We start from the raw sequence: 23502 nt of genomic DNA on the forward strand, positions 1-23502 counted from the left end.
ACCCTTTTGTACTGCCATATAAGTGGCACTTGCAGCCATAAGGGTTATTGGAGTCTAGTCGGTTCTGGGGGATGTTTTGGGGGCTCATCATGACCTATAAGGTTGTTGTGGTGAGATGTGTATGTGGCACCCTTTTTCTGAATTTCACAGCAGTGCCCTGTAAGGTACCCCACTACTCTGGTGCAATGTTTAGGTGTCCAGTCCATTACTTTGCTGACCCTGGTCTTTTTCTAGACGTTTTTGACTTGGATTAATTTTTGGATGAAAATGGGGTATAAAGATAAACAAAATCAAACAACTAAACACACTATAGCATAGTATGCTACTTTCAATGTCAACACAATACCCATTAAAAAATCTTAATAAGCACAGCACAGAGGATAAGTGGAGATAGAACACAAAGACAAATAACATGGAATACTAGGAGGTTATATAGAAGAAAAGCATGATTAACTTATGGAAAAATTGCACATAGAGTAATAAAAATGCACGTCTTAAAGCAAGTTGCCAGAGGTTGTGGTAAGAGCAGATAGCGTAGCTGGTTTTAAGAAAGGTTTGGACAATTTCCTGGAGGAAATGTCCATAGTCTGTTATTAAGAAAGACATGAGGGAAGCCACTGCTTGCCCTGGATCGGTAGCATGGAATGTTGCTACTCTTTTTGTTTTTGCCAGGTACTAGTGACCTGGATTGGCCACCATGAAAACAGGCTACTGGGCTTGATGGACCATTGGTCTGACCCAGTAAGGCAATATTATGTTCTTAAGTGCAGTCAATGTTAGTCCTTGTATGTGGACTATCTAGTTGGTTTTTCCATCAAAAGCTTGGGCGAAGTAAAGATAGTCTTGTATTAGATGAAGCCTTTTAGGGAGAGCATTCCGGAGTGTGGAGGCTACTCCAGAGAAGGCGTGATATTGGGTTTCACATCATATGATATCCTTTGGAGAAAGTGTGGCTAGCAACCTTCGAGGTGCATAAAAGGAGATCCTGTCCTTCAGGTACTCTGGCCCATTTTCTTTAATGGTCTAGAAGATCATAGGAGTTTTAAATTTAGCCTTGGGTTGTACTGGTAGCCAGTGGACATTTTGTAGAAATTGGTAGTGTGATCATATACAACCTTCTACGAGCTATGCTACAGCATTCTGAATAAACTGGAGGTGGTGCAAACCCGCCCGCTGTAGACATACCAATAACGACTGCATTACTGTTATTCAACCTTGATGTAATGCATGCATGAGTGAGTATGTATCTTTGATTAGGTTTGTCCTATCTTCAATGGAGTTATTTTCTTTCTGTCATGCGGTATAACAAGTTCTAATAAAACATAAACAATGCATACCAAATGTATGTGGATCTAGATCACCCTGTATATAGTAATTTAGGATGAACAAACTGTATTATATATATGTCAGTCAAACAAAAAGGCAAGGGTGGTGTCTTTTCAACCGGCTGTGCATGCTGCTACTCACCACTCATGTGTCCCCTGAGGAAGGTGTTCCTATTCGCCGAAACAGGGATCTTTGTCGGGACTATACTTGGTTAATAAAAATTGTATTACTGGTTGAAAAGACACCACCCTTGCCTTTTTTGTTTGACTTCTTTCATGAAGGCGAGGTGTTCTGTTTGTTTGCCTTATATATATTATACGAAAGAACAGTGGGTTTTGTGTTAAAGAACTCTCAACATTCAATGGATATTTGTCATAGACTTTATATACGGAGGATCAGTTTGCCTTATATATATGTCAACCTGTAACCTGTCTTGACTAAGTTTATGTATATCAACTTGTAAACCTCACTGAGCTTGTTGGGAAGGGCAGGATATAAAACAAATTAAATAAATAAAATCATAGCATAACCCACTGTGGCAATTTATGGCAAGAGACAGCATAGTTGTGACAGATGATAGAGGCAGCTTCTGAAGGGTGCTTGGATTTGGGGGATCATCATAAGTGTTGAGTACAGCCATACCCCAAGTTTCCCTGACCTGTGATTTAAGATGGAGTTTGTAGCTCTAAAAAAAAAAAATGATTCTGATGTTAGGCATGCCACTGCTTGTGTTTGTATTCTGCCTGTTGAAATATTTCTAAATTGTATTTCTAAAAGCAATAATTAACTCTGATAAGCTCTTTCACTTTAATCATTATTGGAAATCATCACTTGAATAAAGACCTGCTAGAGCAGAGACATTATTGTTCGTGTGCACGTCTACACTGCAAGCACCAGCTCTCAAATTTCTATTTAAGCTCATTAGTGTCTGTATGAGTGTTGCAGACATTCTCCCCAAATCCAAAATATGTTTATTTTAGAGCTAAATGAGTTGAATTTAACAGTGCAGACAAAAGTCACTGAAGAGTATGACATACTGTTTTTCATGAAAGCTAATGTTCTCTCGGTAACGATACCAGCCACTCTATATGAAGTGTATTTCATGTACCTTTTTATATGAGAAGGTAATTTTCAAAGATTTTAAGCAGGTAAATGTTTACCTTTGAAAACTGTATCACACAATACAAAGGAAAAAGACAACCCCACGTACAGGATATGATGACGAAAAAGGAGTGGGGAAGGGACACAAAGTCAAACCGCTGTGAGGACAATCAATTTAGTAAAACATCATATATTCATATCATATATATGTGTCATTTACATAAAATATGGCAGGCATAAAATCATAGCAGGTATAAAAATATAAATGCATAAACTGTACCCCAACACGGTCCGTGTTTCGGCTAGGGTAGCCTTCTTCAGGAGTGTATATAATGGAAGCCCAGTAGATGGCGCTAGATTATTACTAATCAAAGAGAACTGCTCTCAAAGTCTGCCGCCAGCAATACTCTGTATTTTGCAGCGTTCTTTCCAGCAACAGCACAGCGTTCTTTTTGGCACCGTGTCAGATAGCACTTTGTTGTGTTGGTGGGTCCTCTTCTGCTGCTACCCCACTAGCAGTTGGCTTACCCCAGGGTTTTTTCTTAGGTCCTCTTCTCTTCTCTACACCTCTTACCTCGGTGCCCTGATCTCCTCCCATGGCTTCCAGTATCACCTTTATGCTGATGACTCCCAGATCTACCTCGCTACACCTGAAATTTCACCTAAAGTCCAAGAAAAAGTATTTACTTGTTTGGCTGACATTCCTACCTGGATGTCCTGCCATCATCTTAAATATGTCCAAGACTGAGCTGCTCCTCTTTCCTCCTAAACCCTCTGCTCCTCCTCCTCCTTTCTCCATCTCTGTAAATAATACTGTCATTGTTCCAGTCTCCTCTGCTCACAATCTTGGAGTAGACTTTGATTCTAACCTCTCATTTTCTACTTATAGTCACAAGCTGCTAAGACCTGTCGCTTCTATATCTTTAATATCATCAAAATTTGCCCCTTCCTCTCTGAGCACACTACCCGGACTCTTGTCCAAGCTCTTGTAACCTCACGCTTAGATTACTGCAATCTACTCCTAACTGGTATCCCTCAGTGTCGCCTCTCCCCCTTGCAATCTGTGCAAAATTCTGCTGCGCGACTCATCTTCTACCAACCTCGCTACGCTCATGTCACCCCTCTCCTTAAGTCACTTCACTGGCTCCTATCTGCCATCGCAGACAGTTCCAGATCTTATTGCTGACCTACAAATGTGTTCATTCTGCCGCCCCTCATTGTCTCTCCTCACTTCTCTCTCCTTATACACCTCCGTTCCTCAGATAAGTCACTCTTAACGTTACCCTTCTCCTCCATTGCCAATTCTAGACTTTGTTCCTTTCATCTAGCTGCCCACTATGCTTGGAATAAATTGCCCGAGTTTGTCCGTCAAGCTCCTTCCCTTGTTTAAATGCAGACTGAAAACCCACCTTTTTGATATAGCTTTCAATCCTTAACCCTACTCCTCTGCCCTTCAACCCAGCCCGCTGATTAACCGTGCCCCTTAACTGTATCCATGACATCCTGTTTGTCAGTCTTGCCTGTTTAGATTGTAAGCTCTTTCGAGCAGGGACTGTTTTCTTACTCTTTGTGACTCTACAGCACTGTGTGATCTGGTAGCACTATAGAAATAATAGTAGTCGCAGTAGTACCAATCCTGATAAAAACCCAAATAGTAGCAATATTTCATGCTACTGATTCCAAGGCAAGCAGTGGCTTCCCTCGTATATGTCTCAATACCAGATTATGGCCTTTTCCTCCAGGAAATTGTCCAAACCTTTCTTAAAACCAGTTACATTATCTGCTCTTACCACATCCTCTGGCAACGCGTTCCAGAGCTTAATCTCTGACTGAAAAAAAATACGAGGTATTTCCTCTTATTGGTTGTAAAAGTATTTCTGTGTAACTTCATTGAGTGTCCCCTTGTCTTTGTAAATCTCGATCCACTTGTACCCGTTCTACTCCACTCAGGATTTTGTAGACTTCAATCATATCTCCCCTCAGCCGTCTCGTTTCCAAGCTGAGCTCTAACCATTTTAGTCTTTCCTCATACGAGAGGAGTTCCATCCCCTTTATCGTCTTGATTGCCTCCTTGACGTGACCCTCCAAAAAAATATAGATATATATATTTTTTAGCAGATGGTTAATGCATGTGAATTTGGCATTTTTCGCAGGATGACATTTTAAGCTGCATTAGAGTCATGTTAGTGCCTACCACAGCTTAGTAAAATGGCCTTATAGGTACCTAGGGCTAAAATTAAATGTTAAAGCTCCTAATTTTTTCTTCTATCCTAAATCTGTCCTCATTGCCACTCAATTTTAGGATTCTAAATTTAGGAGCCTAGTGAAACTGGAAGCATAGTAAGCCAATCATCCCTAATAAATTTTCAAATTTAGGAAACAAGCCCTTTTAAAATCTTCTAAAAACTTAAAAAGTAACAAAAATAATTTTGTTGAATTATGTTTAATTTTGCTTTGAAATTATATATATAATGTACATCTCTCATCTCTAAAACCAAGGGATTCATTTAGATCAAAATCTTTCATTAGATACCCAAATGCATGGCTTAGTTTTTAAAATAAAGTTACTTCTTGTTATGGAAACTTCGAACAATCAGATCATATTTCGATTTTTCTTCTTTCAGGCTTCAGGTACAATCATTGGTATTAAATTCCCTGGATTATTGCAACATTATTTATCTAGCCTCGTTCAGAAAGCATGTCAAAAGGATGCATATTATTCAGAATACAGCAATCTGGTTAATATTTAATCTGAAAAAAATTGATCATGTAACGACATATTACCAGAAATTATACTGGCTAGCAGTCAAGGCAAGAATATTATTTAAATTTGCTTGCATTTGTTATAAGACACTGTTTGGTCTCGTACCCAATTAACTTACAGACCATTTTAAACTTGTCAAAAGAAGGTTTTTCTCATGATTTTAGACTCTTTGCATTTCCCTTAGTAAAAGGTTGTTTATATAAACAAGTTTTTCATATAATTTTATCTTATCAGGCTGGCACATGGGACAAAAGGTTTTGCAATTTGTTAACAAGTTCCAACTCTAATCAAACTTTTAGAAAATTATTAAAATCTTATCTATTTATTTATTTAACACATTTATATACCACCTAAAGTCGGTTTCCAATATCATTCATAAAATTCCATAAAATCCAAAGACATAGAAGGCTCCTTTTACTAAGCCGCGTTAGGGCTTTAACACGCAGAATAGCTCGCACTAGACCTTAATGCCAGCATTGAGCTGGCGTTAGTTCTAGAAGCATAATGCGCGATGTAGCATGTGGTAATTTCCTGCATGCGCTAAAAATGCTAGCGCACCTTAGTAACAGGAGCCCATAGGCAACATTTATTATCTGTGTATCCATAGAATCCATAGATATAGACAGCCTTCATTATCTGCATGTATACTTCTTTAGTTACAGAGATGTTTTAATAAATTAAATAAGGTAGTTTTGGTGACGTTTAGAAGATACTTGCTACTAAAAAAAAATCTCCATTAATTTTACATTTGTTTTAAATGTTAGAAAAACAAGGACAGCTGGTAATGAGCATGTCAGCAGAAGACAAAACATTCTGAAACTTTGCCTCCCACTCTGAAGGCATGCCATAATGATTTTGTTTTGCAATTAATCATAAAGAATTAATTGATATTCTAAAATACTGTTCTATTCATGGCTTCAATATTTCCTTTGGCTCAGCTCTTTTAAGAAAGCTGGTTCAGGGCATCCTTGCCTTATATCCAGAAGGATATACATTTGAAGCAACCTACAAAAGGGCTACAACTGTATCAAAAGCCCTATGAGATGTTCCTTTAGGATCTAAGGGGGTCTTTTTATTAAAGATTAGTGCATATTAGTTGCCACAGGGACAATTTTATTCCTTTGGGCCCTACTGCAGATAAGGTGAAATTATGCCTTACCTGATAGTTTTCTTTTCTTTAGATAGCTGCATCGTTCTGAACAAGTGGGTGTTATGTCCACCTACCTACAGATGGAGGTAGAGAAAGATTGATTTTTTTTTCCAGTGAATTCACCAGTGTAACCAACTAGCACTCAGTGGAAAATTCCAGTTGCTTCTGCTAAAGTAGCAGAAGGTCCCTTTCTAATGTACACCCATATCCAATCAAACACTACATCTGGAATTATTGCCAAGCGGGCAGAACACCACAGCATGGCATTCACTACCCTGCATGTGCAAGAATTCTCTTTAATTCTTAATTTTCTTTAACTGTAAACGAAAGGACAGAACACCCTGTGAGTCCCAGGCCTTAGTTTTCCATGGGTGAGTTTCAGAAAGATGTAGACAACTAAAGGAAAGAATATTATCAAGAAGGACATCATTTTATCTTCCTCGTCTTCTGGCTCCATAATTCTAAAGAAGTGGGATGTACCCAAACAGAACTACAGGGCAGGGGAAGAAAAATCCCCCCTAAGGACAACTCTGCCAAAGCCTGAGTGGGCCCTGGTGAGCATATTCAACTTGCAATGCTTCAGAAAAGAATAGTGCAACAATCACATTGTTGCCCTACAGATGTCCTCTGGAACAACTGCTCAGACCTCTGTCCAGGAGGTTGCCAGAGCCTGAATCAAGTGGACCCTCAGTCTCAGGGGCACCTGAATGTAGATGGACTTTATTGTCACCTTTATCCAATGTGCAATTGTGACCTTAGAGGCTTACCAACCTTACAAGGGCCATTGAAAGGAACAAAGAGATGACTGAAGAGGCAAAAATAATTTGTCTGCTCCAAAGAATTCTCAAATGCTTAAAAGATACAATCACTAGAAATATGGCATGCCAAAGAGCAAAGTGTGCCACATGAGAGCAATGGCTTCCTCAATTTAACTGAGAATTAACTAATATAATATGAATTGTGAAGGAGCACCCTCAGAGTGAAGTTGAAAGCTCCTGAGAGTAACTCAAACGAGCAACTCTAATACTTACAGGAAGTAAAGCCAGCAACGCATTGCAGGCCAGCCGCACACCATCATCTCTTTGGCATGCCCTAGTTCTAGTGATTTTACCAAGTAATGCAGCAACATCCCTCAGATAGCCAGCTTGTGCAGTCTCCGAGGTAAAGAAGTGGAACCATCCTCCACAAAGGAGGGCATCTCCTGGTTCGCATAGAAGAGAGAAATTGCCTTAGACAGAAAGGAGGGAACCTTGCAGGTGGACACCAAATCCTCTGAAAAGGAGAGGTACAGATCCTGACAAGACAATACCTGCAACTTTGAAACTCTCCGAACAGAGGTGACTGCTACAAGGGAAACCACCTTGAATGTAAGGTTATTGATTGAGACAGACTGTAGAGGCTCAAAGGGAGCCTTGGAGAGTACATGAGGGCCCAAATTCACATTTTAGGAAAGAAAGGAGGGGCAAAGGAGAGATTGCAAATGAACTAGCCCCCTTCAAAAACTGGGCCACCTCTCCATATGCCACCAGGGAAAGGCCCATCACCTTATTCTGAAAACTGAAAAGGGTAGCCACTTAAACCTTCAAAGAACTCAGCACCAGGTCTGATCCAGGCTCTGCTGCAAGAAACACAAAATATGCTTTCCAGGGGGACTATACCCACTCAGCACACCAACCTTTAAAAACCTTCCAGACCTGCACATAAAGCCAGTGACGTGGAAGACTTCCAGGGCTTAAGCAAGTTAGATACAACTGTGGGTGAGAAACCACACCTTCCTATATGCCTCCTTTCAAGGGCCAAACTATAAGCCAGAAGGGATCTGTAATTTCCATTTCCACTAGACCCTGATGAAAAAGGCTGTGTCCCCTAGGTAGAGGGAGTGGCTTGGCTATGAAAAGCTGCACCAGGTCTGCATACAATAGCCAATGGGGCCAATCCAGAGCCACCAGAAGGATGAGATGATGATGTGCATGATCCTGCATATGAGCCAGCCTACCAGGATTCACAGAGTTAAGATATACAGAGGCTCTTCCACTGGCCACAGCTAGACTAAGGCATCTATTCCTAATGATCATGCTGCCATCCTGTGGCTGAAGAATGACTCTGACTTGGCAATGGAGCATGTAGTCATCAGGTTTAACAGTGGTTTCCCTGCTGGCTTTGAATGAGCTGAAAGGCAGCCAGTCCTAACTTCCATTCTCCTGGATTCAAATAGGAGTGGCTGAAAAAGTCTACCTGGACATTGTCCTTGCCCACTATATGTACAGCTGACTAGGCTTGCAGTTGTCTCTTCGCCCAAAGGCAGAGGCTCATAGCTTCCAAAACCACCACCTGGCTCCTGGTACTACCCTGTTTATGTAGGCTATCACTGTGGCATTGTCTGTCATCACCTGGACTACCTTCCACCAAAGCAGAGGAAGGAACCACCAAGGCCAGGCATAGCATTCACTTCTCCAAGAGGTTGATGGCCCATTAAACTTCCAGAGGGGAAAAGGTCCCCTGCACTACTAGACCCAATCGATGTCTTCCCCAGTCAAGAAGATTTATATCAGTGGTGACTACCACCTACTCCGAAGAGTTCAATGAAACCATCTGCAACAGAGCTGTTCCACCAGTCCAGACTGGCTTTTCCCTGGCAGGAAGATGCAACAATTGCTCAAAATCCAGAGAGACTAGAGCCCACAAGACAAGAGTGCTGATTACAGAAGCCACATGTACGCTTATGCCAAAAGCATACTACTTCCAGGGTTGCAGCCATGGAGCCCAAGAGCTGAAGGTATTCTCAGCTTGCAGAGCCTGATTTCTGAACCTGCAGCTTGGCTGCCTGGTTATCTGGGAAGAAATCCATCTCCTGATCAGCATCAAAATAAATTCTGGCATATTCCAAGACCCAGGAGGAAAGCAAGAGACTTGACATAACTCACCACTCAGCCCAGGCCCTGCAGGAGGGAAATAATCTAATAAGAGGCCAGCATGGATGCCATTTCTAAGTTGGCCAGAATTAACTAGTCGTCCATATAAAGAGGGACCCGAATACTGTGGCACTACAGATGGGCTGCTACCACTACCATCACTTTGGAAAAAAAAAAGTATGTAGCACCATGGCCAATCTGGAAATTGGTACAACGAGTGAGGTGATTAAATTTGCAGATGATACTAAGTTATTCAGAGTAGTGAAGATGCAGGAGGATTGCGAAAACCTGCAACTTGACATAAACATGCTCGAGAAATGGGTCGCGACATGGCAAATGAGATTTAACGTGGATAAGTGTAAAGTGATGCATGTCGGTAACAAAAATCTTATACAGAATACAGGATGTCCGGTGCAGTACTTGGAGAGACCCCCCAGGAAAGAGACTTGGGAGTACTGGTCGACAAGTCAATGAAGCCGTACATGCAATGTGCGGTGGCGGCGAAAAGGGCGAACAGAATGCTAGGAATGATTAAGAAGGGGATCACGAACAGATCGGAGAAGGTTATCATGCCGCTGTTCCGGGCCATGGTTCGCCCTCACCTGGAATACTGCGTCGAGCACTGGTCGCCGTACATTAAGAAGGACACAATACTACTCAAAAGGATCCAGAGAAGAGCGACTAAAATGGTTAAGGAGCTGGAGGAATTGCCGTACAGTGAGAGATTAGAGAAACTGGGCCTTTTCTCCCTTGAAAAGAGGAGACTGAGAGGGGACATGATCGAAACATTCAAGATAATGAATGGAATAGACTTAGTAAATAAAGACAGGTTGTTCACCCTCTCCAAGGTAGAGAGAATGAGAGGGCTGTCTCTAGAGTTAAAAGGGGATAGATTCCGTACAAACGTAAGGAAGTTCTTCTTCACCCCAAGAATGGTAGAAAACTGGAATGCTCTTCCATAGGCTGTTATAGGGGAAAACACCCTCCAGGGATTCAAGACAAAGTTAGACAAGTTCCTGTTGAACCAGAACATATGCAGGTAAGGCTAGTCTCAGTTAGGGCACTGATCTTTGACCTAAGGGCCGCCGCATGAACGGACTGCTTGGCACGATGGACCACTGGTCTGACCCAGCAGTGGCAGTTCTCATGTTCTTAAAGGTAGAGTCTACAATGGAGATGTAGAGAGAGGCCTATGTGAGATCTAAGGAGGTCAGGAATTAACCCAGATGAACCAAGTAATCACAGACTGAAGGGTCTCCATATGAAAGTGTAGGACATGGAGCTAAGCATTCACCCTTGCAGATCCAGGATGGGCCAAAATAAGCCACCCTTCTTTAGAATCCTGAAATAGATAGAATGATGCCCTGGGCCCCCTTCTGCCTTTGGAAACCCCCCCCCCCCCAGCTCAAGAATATGCTATAGAGTAAGGGCGATAGCATTGTGGTTTACCTTCAAACCACAGGGAAACACCACCATGGCATCGAGAACAGAGAGTAATCCGTCTTGATCTGAGGTGATACAGGCTTATCACTGAGGGGCCTGGCATGACCTCATTAATAAGCCCTAACAGCTTCACTGTCCCCAGAGGAGCTGGCATCTAGAAATCTTTTGGGACTGTCCCTGCTCAAAGGACCATCTTGTACCTGAAGCCTGAGCTGTTGAGTGCCAAACTGGTTGAAAATGGCCTGCATCCCTCACTTCAAACTACGAGGTACCAATGGGTAAAATTCTGCCTCAGCTCAGGAAGGTGAAGAGGCCAAGCCTCCTCCATATCTTTCACCAATTCCTTCAGGTCCTCCCCAAACAGCAAATTAACCCAAACAGGCGGTTGATTGAGGAGCTTCCTATATGCTGCATCTGTGGCCCAATAGTACAACCACAGTCCATGGCAACTGACCACAGAGTCAGCCACTAACTAGGAGGAAATATGCACCAGGTCATAGAGCATGTCAGCTAGAGAGCCGGAACCAATTTCAGATAGGAACCTTTTTAAGGACTTTGACTGCTACCGAGTCAATGCAGCTCAGCCTAGGCCACCTAGTCTGTGTAGATAACCTGGAACCCAGATGCTTCAAAGGCAAAAGCTAGCTAAAGCTGCTGCTCCACCTGCTTATCACCTAGCTCCCAGCCAAGACCCCCTGCACTACTCTGTCCTCCTGATGTGCCTCCTCCTTTTGCATACAATTTGCAATATCAATCTTACTGCAGAACATACGAGTGTCTCTTGCAGTAAGCCCTTTTAAGCTATGTTAGGTGTGTATTAATGCCTAGCACAGCTTAGTAAAGAACTCCCATACTAATTTTTTTAAAACTTAAATTTTGAAAAACACACAAATATGTAAAAATACCAGCTGAGAAAGAACCAAAATGAGAAATAGTTTTAAGAATCTAAAATTAAACTTAAGTGTTAAGACCAGTATGAACTTTGAGCTAACTGCACATAGAGTATTGCATTCTTTATTACAAGAGAAGAACTGGATTTTCTTTACAAGTTTCAAGTTTATTTAAAATTTCTTATACCGCCTAATCAAACCTTTTAGGTCAGTGGTCTAAAACTCGCCACATGCGACCCGCTAGGTACTATTTTGAGGCCCTCAGTATGTTTATCATAATGACACAAGTAAAATAAAACAGTTACTTGATCATATGTCTCTTTAGCTATAAATTACAATATTATTATTAAGACAGCCAGAAGGAAAGATTTATAAACTATAAAGAGTTTTACCTCATGAAAAATTGTCATTTCTTTAATAAGACATTAACTATTTTTTTCTGCGGCCCTCAAAGTACCTACAAATCCAAAATGTGGCCCTGCAAAGGGTTTGAGTTTGAGACCACTGTTCTAGGCGGAGTATAAAAATGTTAAAAACCATCTAATTGGTTTTATAAAATACAGTTTAAAAAAAAATCTTTTCTTTATTTTTATACATGTCCAGGACTGGGGGGGGGAATATATTTTTTGGTTCATTTCTTGATCAAACTGTTGGAAGGGAGGGGAGGGATATTTATTATCTTCTTTGTTATTGATGGAATTTAAGTGCTTATTTTGTAACGAATGTATGTATAATTTATGGCACTTTGTATTAGTTTTGAAAATTAATAAAGGTCTATTAAAAAAAAACACCACACAACAACACTAGGGCAAATACTAGCTTTTACGGACTAATAAACTAACAAAAAAATTAACAAACAGAGACAAGAAGGAAAGGAGGGCTGGAACTACAATATGTAAAGAAAAAGAAAACTGCTTTGTTCTTGATTGTAATGAAAGGAACTGTAGGACTTAGGACTGTAAAAACACCTTTAATGAATATGTACAGTCCTCATTGTATCTTCGCTGTAAATGTACAGTCTCTTACACTGTAAACCGCTCTGAACTGTTTGTGGTACTGCGGTATATAAAATAAAGTTATTATTATTATTATTATTATTATTAAAGGAGAACAATAAGAAGGGGAACAGGTATTAAGATTCCTTCTAAGTGCCCATTGTAAGTGAGAAATGACACTAGTAGCATTTAATGAGTTTTTCTCATCTTTTCTTAGCATACTGGCTCAGTGTATTGAAAAAGTAATGTACACTAGCAAATACATTGTAGAGAAAATGCCAGATTTTCTGGATTACATAATACATACAGTATATGAACATGATGCCTACACTCATGCTACTTTTTCCTCATTTGTGTCTTCATTCCTGTTTTCTCCTGGTTATCAAATACAGTCAAGCCTTGGTTTGCGAGCATAATTCGTTCCAGAAGCATGCTTGCAATCCAAAGCACTCGTATATCAAAGCGAATTTCCCTATAGGAAATAATGGAAACTCAAGACGATTTGTTCCACAACCCAAAAACTCGAATCTGTACTTGAATTGAAAGACCTCACTCATTTAAAACAGTCACTACACTCCTGCAGCGTCAGAGAGAGAAGAACCATCGGCTCAGTTGTGATGATGCCATGTGTGTATACTGTATGTACTCGTATTGCAAGACTTTGCTCGTTTTTAGAAGTCACTACACTCTTGCAGCGTCAGAGAGAGAAGAACCATCGGCTCAGCTGTGATGTGTGTATACTGTATGTACTTGTATTGCAAGACATTGCTTGTATATCAAGTTAAAATTTAATAAAATGTTTTGCTTGTCTTGCAAAACACTTGCAAACCAAGTTACCTGCAATCCAAGGTTTTACTGTATTTCATTTTAAGCCAGTGCACTTACAGTCTTATGTTCAGACAGGAGGTACTTACGTAATGGTGTCGATCATATCTAACCCCATTTCGACACAGCAGTGGGCATGATCTGTTTTTGGCTGGGTCAGTCCTGATACACAGTAATAACAGTCTCCTAGGATTTTTATTCTTCTGCAATGGTTTTCCTTTAACAAAACAAGAAACAACAGTGCTAACAAGTTACTCCTTAATACTCATTTTACAACTGTTTATTGGTTTTATAAAAACTTATACAAAGTGCAACAAAACATCATAAGAAGATCGACAAACAGCACTTTCATACTATGTAAAATTCATGAAACATCCTTAACCCCCCTCCCATCTACCCTAACCCGTCCTGGATGCGTACAAACAGTATTAAAGAATACAATAAATAATATAAAATAAATGAATCCATCTAGACTTTAATTCTTGACAAAAGATTCCAGTAGGCTCCAAATCTCTCTAAATAACTGGGACTCGCCTTTTTGCTCTGCCAGCATTTTTTTCATATCTATAATATAGACAGAGCGTCTCCCAACAGAATGGGAAGTTTAGACGATCCCAATTCTTCCAGTTTCTTGTAATTAACTGTAACCCAACTCCAGACATTACAAGAAGGAGCTTATCTTTATGATCATCAATTGGACTTTTAGGAATTATTGAGGTACCAAATAAAATAGTCCCATATGATAATGGAATAGGAACTCCAAGAAATGAAGTAATTTTACTCCATATAGATTTCCAAGAAGTCTGGCTCATCGGGCAATGAAATAATAAATGCTCTGGCGTACCTGCAATCCTTAATATTGAGCCTACAAGACGCACGATACAGCAGATGTGTTGGCTAGTTCTATTTCAGTTGTTCAAGACCTAGCCACTTTGGGACTCTTACTACGCTGCGCTAAATAGTGCCAGCCCTATGACTAGCACATAGGTTTCCCATAAGCTAAGGCGAGCGTTAGAGTAAAATGGCCCCATTTTCCATGCACAAGTTTTCCTATTAGCATGTGAGCCTTTAACTATACCTGCTGTGTAGGTGGTAAAAGCTCCCGCACTATCCACCTGCTAATCAGTTAGAGGGAAATTCTATAAAAGATAGGTGCCAAATAGGTGTCTAAATTAGGCACCTAACTTAATTAGTCTATTGACTTCAATTATGAGCTTTAATAATTGGAAACAAAAAAAATTAATTGAGTGCTAGGTAACATCTTCTTAGGCACGATTGTACTTAAGATAGGTGCCTATCTTATGGCACCAAATTATTGATTGTTTATTAGAAGCTATACCGCTACTAATACTGGGGAGTCAATTCTGAGCGGTTTGCATGAGCTTCAGTAATGGTGTTACAAGACATGAGCGAAATATATGTGAATCTTAGCTATTTATACCATCTGTATGCATATACTATAATTATTGGTGCCTAACTCCAAATTAGGCATGTTTAGGTGTGGAGAAGGACTTAGGCGCCATTAGGCATGATTGTAAGCGCTTATGTTTTAGTTAGGCATCATTCTGTAATGGGTAATCGACATGAAATACAGTAGGTGTGTCCAGCAATGCCCACATGGTGATTAGCATAGCTGCGCCTAATCTCCACCCTCAAACACCCCCCCAGCACTAAACAATATATTTTATATTTTAGCACATGGGTAGTGCACACACACTTGCAAAAAAAATATGGCTGGGTGCCTGAACGTGCCCTGCGGTAGTGCTCTTTTACATGTGTCATTGCTTACCATAGCTTAGTAAAAGGGGCCCCTCTGATAGCATGAGCTATGGAAATTTTGCCATGTTCTTTGACTGTTTTGGGGTTTTTTTGGCGCAAGTCAACAAATGCTAAATTGTACAATTTTACACAACTTGATAAGAAACATTATTCAAAGTAGTTCAAATTTTGACCACAGTTTTCTATGAAAATGGTTGCATACCTACCAACATGCTTATTTTAGCCACTGTTGGTTGATTTGAATTGTGTTATGACATGACCAACTGAGAAGAAATGGCCAAGTAGATTAGGCATTGGGCTAAGACTTTTGAGAACCATTGGAAAGTGAGATTGAGTAAAGGATCCCTGTGGCTTCTGGCAAGTTCTTGTGTTTCCTGTATCTATTTGAAAATTATATACACAAAATAACTGCATTTCCTCATAAACAAATTGATATTTTTCTTATATATACATTTTCTCTTGTGCTGTAGAGAAAACCAGAAGGTTAAGCAATCACGAGAGGGGCAAAACATAAATATATCCTCTCCCCCCTTTTACTAAACCGCAATAGCGGTTATTAGCGCAGGGAGCCGCGCTGAATGCTCCGCGCTGCTCCCGACACTCATAGAGTTCCTACGGGCATCGGGAGTAGCATGGCTGCCTGCGCTAATAACCACTATCGAGGTTTAGTAAAAGGTGGGGATAGTTTTCTGCATGCGACATTAAACTGGACCCTTCTAAACAGAAATTGGTATCCTTAGCTATGGCACATTCAAATTCATCAACATTGATCTGCTTGGTCTCTAAACAAGGTGAAAGGATGATTCTTTCTGTTTCTAGTCCTGTACTGTCTCTACAATATAACAACTCAATATAACTAGTCAAACAAAGTACAATTATTAGTTTTAAAGGGCAAATTCTATACGAAGCGCCCAAAAGTTAAGTAAAATTGGGCGCTGTTTAATGAATCACACTGAGCGGAACCTATTTTGGAGGCGCTCAATAAATAGGACAGCTCGAGGCACAACTAAAAGTTAGGCGCCATGCTGAGCACTTAAGCACGCTTAAGAGCAGTAATTCAGCAACAAGGCGCCTAACATGTAGCCACGCCCACGCCTAACATGCATAGCGCCTATTTTTTGAAGGCCGCCTAAATTTTTAGAGGCACCTTGTTACAGAATCGCGCTTTCTTGATAGGTGCCTATGTTTCAATCAGTGCTGATTAAAAAGCTTAATTGAGCTTGTTGTTCAATTTAGATAGGCGCCTATCTAGTTGGGCGCCTCCGAAATAGGTGCCTAACTTTAGGCGCTGGTTACAGAATTTGGGCCTAAGTGTATGGAAATTAAAATTTTAGAATATTTTTAGACATGCCTGTCACAATACATAAATATTAAAAAGAGAAAAAAAATCAAATTAAATGACAGTATCCCATTTCTAAAGAAAAGAAAGATAAAAATGGAGCATTCCTTCACTTTTGCTTGAACAAAGAATAAAAATATAGTGCTCAAGATGCAGCCCAAGGGGAGAATACATTAAGGCTATATCTCTCTTCTTATAGCTCCCTTGTGTTTTTAATAACTGGTTTGTTTACTTTCCTTTAGCAAGAACGTAGGACTCAGCAGCACTACTTGAGATGATTTCAGATGCATTAGCAAAGGTACCGCAGTCTCAGTAAAAAGCAAACACTTTTTTTTTTTTTTGTATTTATGGATCACTGATTTAACATCATATGTAAATTGTCTACATAAGGGGATGGGAAGGATTTTTAAAGTATCTGCACTAGTCCACATGGATTTTTACTTTCAGGCTTTGCAACAATTTTTAAGAGAAGCACTTGCAGAAATTTGCATCTGCTATTTCTGTGAACAGGTTTTTTTTTTTCTCTGGAAACCAAGTAGGAATTTGGAAAATGCAAATCTAAATGGATTGTTCCACCTCTGATTTAGCTCCTGCCCCTGGGAAAACATCCACATACTACAGGTCCTACTGGGGTAATTCTCTACAGATCACCTACAGTTAGGCGCTGGGATGATGTGCATTATTTCTCAAATTCTAAATATGATGCTCAAAATTGAATTGAGTGTGCACCTGATTTCAGCGTGTAATTTAATTGAGTAATGAGTCAATTTGTGCCAATAATTGGGCATCAATCAATTAGTTAGTTAGGTGCCATTGACTTGTGTTCGAGTCCTAGTGACATGATGAATTACAGATCTAAAAAGAGATTGGTTTTGTACTAGTCCAGTAAGGTCCTCCAGGGTCATCCCCATGGTTGTTTTCAACATGTCTAGCCATCTGATTGCAGGTCATCCTCTTCTCCAATGATCTTTCTCTTCTGACAGTGTGACCAAAATAAGACTTTGAGGGACATAGCCAGTTTGATCTCTTCCAGAATCGATTTGTTAGTTCTTCTGGCAGTCCATGGCACACAAAATCCTTCTCCAGCTTCAAAGCTCAAATGAGTCATTATCTTCTTTCTGTCTTGTTTCCGTAGAGTCCAGCTTTTGCATCCATAATTGACCACTGAGAAAATGAGTGCGTGGACAAGTCTGATTTGTTTGGAGTGTTATTTCCTTGCCTTTGAATACTTTGTCTAGAGCCTTCATTGAAGAGCAACCAACCATATGGATTTACAGACGCATCTTGCTAAGCACTATTCTATAAAGATGTGTGCATTAATCTTCTAGCACATGACTAAAAAGGAAGCATAGCCATGGGAGGAATATGGGCAGGTCAGGGGTGTTCATTAAGGCTACCCGCATTATTATAGAATTTGTGGGATCTGTGCCTAATTTTGAAATTGGAACCGGCATGGACAGGAACAACTGAAGATCACTTCTGCACCCTACTAGCCACCCATGAGTTTTGTTGGGTGGGAGCTGTTTGGTGGGGATCTAGTTTTGTTTACAGCTTTGGTTTCTGCCAAAACTGAGTTGCCAATTTTGGTCATAGAAACTGAAGATCTTGGTTTCGGTCAGGCACTACTAGAGGTAATATAACTATATCATAAAATAGATAATCACCAATTTCTTTTTGGAACACAATCTGTAAAACATAATTTCTCATACATTATTTTATTTTATTCAAAAAATGTATAATCCTCGCTATCCTATGTAAGAAATTATCAAACAATCACAAAACACAATATACAACACAAACTAGCTCAGAAACAACAACAAAAAAAAAACAACAGTAAGGGGCAGGACATGGCAGAGGAAAGGCCCTACCAGCTGGAAACAGCCAGTTTTCAGGGCTGCTTCCGCTGCCGCTAACCACCTGCTCCAGCACCGGGGAGAAGCCAGAGAGACGGTTGGGATGGAGCGATGCTGGAAGGAGGGAGCGGAGGAAGAAAAGGAGAGAGGAAGGTGGGAGTATTTTCAGGTGGCCCCTGCAATTGGGCAGCCTTAGCCATTTTACTGGGCTCACTCAATGGTAGCTACGCCCCCAGCTTGTAACATGATCAATGAATAAATTTAGACTGCAACCCTCTGGGTATGGCAAAAGTATGGAGTAAATTAAATCTCCTAGATTTCTTGGGGTTTTTTTTATTCACAGTCCAATGAAGAAACTATCAAATTAGGGAATGGCAGATTATAAAAAGACTCCACAAGCCTACCTAATTGCTGTTCCTTCCCCAGCTTTTCCTGGATGGCATCTGCATGCATTGCCATAGAAGATGCTTTCCTACAAGGATAAAACAACTGGGGTTGCCTATAAAAGGAATTACAAATCCTACTGAAAATCCATTTAATAACAATTGTACATCGACTTCTTTAGGATAGCCTTGCTAACCAACTAGTAAGGATATTCAGATTAATGGATGACAGAGTTTTGGCCAACCATCTCAGTGGCAGTTGGGACAGCTGATCTAGCACCATGCCCAGATCCCATCTACCAGCTCCCCCGCAGAGCCCTGCCAAATGGGTACCATTGCACTGTCTGGATTGATGTCAACAGCTACATATGAGTTCATTACACTTGCTGGTGTTGAAATGGAAGTATACATTAGGGAACAGTCCCCCTCTCTGTTCCCCAAAAGCCCTGGCAAACTCTGTGCCACTTGAACTGATGTACTGAAAACTTATTCCAACACCAAAAAGGAGCAAGGAGCTAACATCCCCTCTAGATGTATATCTGCCCCTGCACAGGACCGCATCCAAAAGGGCCGCAAACTGGAAAGAGTCATTGCAGTAAAACAAAGACCAATATCATAAAATCATTATGCTTTGGCCGTATCTCAAACCATTCCTTATGGAACTCCATGTCCTAATTGATCCAGTCCCAACAACCATAAATTTTATATGCCCTAATCTAATCTAGTCTTCGATTTATATACTGGGTCATCTCTCATCGGAGATCGACTCGGTTCACAAGTAATTAAAGACCAGAAGTACATAAGAGGCAGAAACATGGGAGGAGTAAATGTTGTAGTACTATCAATTTGTTGATTCCATAGGTAAACCTTTTAGATATTGTGCAAACAGCAAGGTTTTTAGGACTTTACGAAATTATTGTAGTTGACCTATCAATCTAATAGAGTCAGGAAGCCCATTCCAAGTCTCTACCAGCTTGAAAGCTTATATCTTTGTGTATTCCTCGAATAGCAAGATCTGAAGGTATTCCAATGTAAGGGGACCAAAGGATCAAATATTCTATAGAGAAGCTTGAAGATAACACATGCACATTTAAACTGGAACCTAAAATGAACAGGGAGCCAGTGAAGCTTTCTCAACAGAGGAGAGACATGATTGTACTTTCTTTTCCTGAAAATAAGTTTAGCTGCCATGTTTTGTATTAACTGCAGTCGTTGTAGACTTCCCTGCTTGATGCCCAAATAAAGAGTTACAATAGTCCAACTGGGCAAGCACAGTGGACTGTACCAACACTGAGAAATGTTCTTGATGGAATAATGATCTAACTTTTCTTAACATACACAGCCTAAAAAAACACTTTTTTGCCAAGGAGTTTATCTGTTCATGAAATGTAAATGATGAATCTAGAATAATGCCCAACTCTAGAAGAAAAATCTATATGAAGCGAGATACCTGTTTTCAGTGTAACAGAGGCAGGGAGTTTTTCCAATTTTGGCCCAACCCAAAGCAATTAAGTTTTAGCAGCATTCAATTTCATTTGAATGGACAACACCCACATTTCCATACTCACCTAGGATCCCCATGCCCAAGATGTTTGTGCTTCTCCACTTCTCCACTCTCTTAACTATATGTTGCAAAATTTTTAGGAACTTTTCTCCATGTATCGTTTAATTTAGTTTATTAAAATTTGATATATCACTTAGCTGGTAGAATCTCAGTGATGTATGATTTAAAATACAGAAAGAAGGAAAAGGAAAGATCTACATAATAGGAATGATGATAAATTCATTATAACACCTTCATATCATTACCACCCCCCCAAAAAAAACAAACAAACAAAAAAACAAGCTCAGATGACAAAGAAGCAGCCTTGTTAATCTGGAACCTGTACTTCAAAGCCATACAAAAAAAGTGAGCTTTCATGCAAGCTTTAAATTTAGTCAAATATTCTTTGGCTCAAAGGCGAAGGGATCAGTAAAAACAAAAAGCAGACTCCTGAGTAGCTACCCACCAAGCCCTAGAGGGGTAATGAGTGACCATTTAAAAATCATTCAAAGAAGTAAGAGGTGTATTAGAAACATAAGGAGACACTAAAGTTGCATGATAGCTAGGTACTAAAGAAAAATAAGTTCTATGTGTTAAAAGTAGGACCTTGAAAGCAATATAGCAATTTTATAGGAAGCCAATGAAATCTAATAAAAAGTGGAGTGACATGATCTCGATGACAGGTATTGCCCAAAAGGATAACAGCAATATTCTGTAACATTTAAAGTCTTTTTTTTTTAAGGACAGGTTTGGAAGTCCAGCATATATGATGTTACCATGATCCAATCTAGTCATAAATAGAGCATGAATTAAAGAATGAAAGGCCTTCTCTTCTAAAATGGGTTTGACACAATGAAAAAAATATTTCTTAGCAGCACAAATTTGTTTGAAAAAAAGACAGCTGGTAATGAAGCAGCAACAGGAATTGGGGTTCCTCAAAAGAGAAGGACCAGGGTAGGATAGTCTAACCTTCCTGTGATCCAGCAAGTAGATGTTTTAGAAAAATTCAAAACTAAAAATGATTAGGTCTAAGCCAATCTGCAACCCTCAGGAAGGTGAAGAGGCCAAGCTTCCTCCATATCCTTCACCAATTCCTTTAGGTTCTCCCCAAACAGCAAATTAACCCAAACAGGCAGCTGATTGAGAAGCGGCAGCTGTGTGGCTAAGTTAAAAGCACACAGTGAGCTGCTGCTAGGCTAGAGAGAGGAGAGGTATTACTGGACAGGGGAGGAGGAAAAGGGAAGGGAGGAGAGTTACTGCTGGACAGGAGGAGGAGGGAAGGGAGAAGAGGTACTTCTGAACATGGGGCGCAGGGAAGGGAGAAGGGGTACTGCTGGACATGGGAAGAAGGGGAGGGAGAAGGGGTACTGCTTGACAGGGGGAATGTAAAAGGAAGAGAGACGAGGTGCTGCTGGACCTGGCAGAAAGAGAGGGAAAGGAAAGGTGCTACACAATGGAGGGGAGGGTGAGTTGGTGCATGGGAGGAGAGCATGTTGGGTTGGGGTAGGGAAGGAGGGATGCCACTCGAGGGAAGAGGCAAGGACAGAGAGAGAAAGTGTAGAAGAGGCAGAGTGTTGGACTCATGGAGAGGGTGAGATGGATGGGAAGGACAGAAAGGAGGGAAGGAGAAATGTTACACTCTGGAAAAGGGGGAGAGAGCAGAGAGTGAAAAGCTGGACTCATGAAGTGAGAGAGAGAGAGATGTTGGTTGGGGGAGGGGAGGTGGATCAAAGGAGAAGCATGCAGGAAGAAGAGAGAAAAAAATGTTGAACTGGTGGAAAGGAGGGAGAAATGTTGGACTGGGAGGGGGCCAGAAAGGAGAAAGGGAAAGAGAAATGTTACACTGGGGGGGGGGGGAGGATGAGAGATTACTAAAGGAATTGAGAGATATTGGACCAGGGAATGAAAGGGAAGGAGGGGAGTCTGGTAGCACTATAGAAATAATAATAATAGTAGTAATAGAGAGAGATGCCAGATTATGGGAAGGAGAGGAGAGAGATGCCAGACTGGGAAGGGGGGAAAGGAAGGAGAGAGATATCAGACCACTGGGGGGGGGGAGGAGAGAGATGTCAGACCATGGAAATAGGGAAGGAAGGAGAGAGAGTTAGGAAGGGAAGACATGGAAAAGTAGATTTTGAGAAGAAAGCAGAAATATTGAAAAATTGAATGTTAAGTTAATCCCAAAGATGGATGCAAGAAAATAAACAAAAAACACGCTTATATAAATCACTATAACAAATTCAAAAGGTATTTTCTTATAGCAAAGTCTATATATAATATCTAAATGATAGACTTTGCTATAAGTAAATACCTTTTGAATTTGTTATAGTGATTTACATAAGCGTGTTTTTTGTTTATTTTCTTGAGTATATTTTTCATGCTTTCCTTTTTGGAAATTTGTATTCTCCTTTTCACTTTGACAAGGATGGTTGCAAGGCAGAAAGTGAAGATGGAGAGAAAAACAGTCAATGGATAAGAAGGCACTGGAAACATAGTTAAAAGCACAGAAAAATAAAGTCACCAGACAACAAAGGTAGGGAAAATGATTTTATTTTCAATATAGTGATTGAAATGTGTCAGTTTTGAGAATTTATATCTGCTGTGTGTATATGAAAAATGAATGGAAAAAATTGCATTACAATTAGTAAAGGGGTGGGGTCTGGGGAAGAGCTTGGGTGGGTCTAGGGTGGAGCTTGGGAGGTCTGTAGTTGGGGGTATTCAGTTGATATTTGTTAGACTTCCCTGCTGGCATGCCCTACTGGCATTTCAGGGCCTGTCTGGAGGACCTCTGCACATGCATGGATGCCAATGTGATGATGTCACGTATGCGTGTGATGTCTTCACGACAATGTCCGCGCACTTCTGGGTGCCTCGAGACATGGCCACTACCTTTAGTGTGCCCTGGCTCGAGACAGTCTTTGAGACACTGAGCTATAGCAAAAATTAGAAGTAACAAGCAAATATCAATGAAGACACAGGTGCAACACAGCAACGCAGGGGCATAGGACAATGAAGTCAAGCTGGAGAGCAGAGTGAAGAAAAATAAAGGGCACAGATCAAAAGAAAGAAGAGCTGTATGAGATGGATACATGTGCTGCCTTCTGGGGGAAAGAAAGACTACGAAATACTGACACCCAAAGTAAAATACATAACAAGTAAGATGAACAACACTATAACCTGCACTACATAGAAATATATT

At 40.4% G+C, this 23502-nt stretch overlaps 1 protein-coding gene across 1 annotated transcript in view; it reads right to left on the reverse strand.

Moving 5' to 3' along the window:
* The window catches only part of ADCY1 (adenylate cyclase 1), a 562816-nt gene that overhangs the window by 274678 nt on the left and 264636 nt on the right, over positions 1–23502 (reverse strand). Inside the window, exon 5 of the mRNA XM_033930390.1 lies at positions 13496–13623. Within this exon, the coding sequence (XP_033786281.1) occupies positions 13496–13623 (128 nt within the window). The remainder of the gene's footprint in view (positions 1–13495; positions 13624–23502) is intronic.

Source organism: Geotrypetes seraphini, chromosome 2, assembly GCF_902459505.1.
Source record: "Geotrypetes seraphini chromosome 2, aGeoSer1.1, whole genome shotgun sequence".
In the NCBI taxonomy this organism is placed as follows: domain Eukaryota; kingdom Metazoa; phylum Chordata; class Amphibia; order Gymnophiona; family Dermophiidae; genus Geotrypetes; species Geotrypetes seraphini.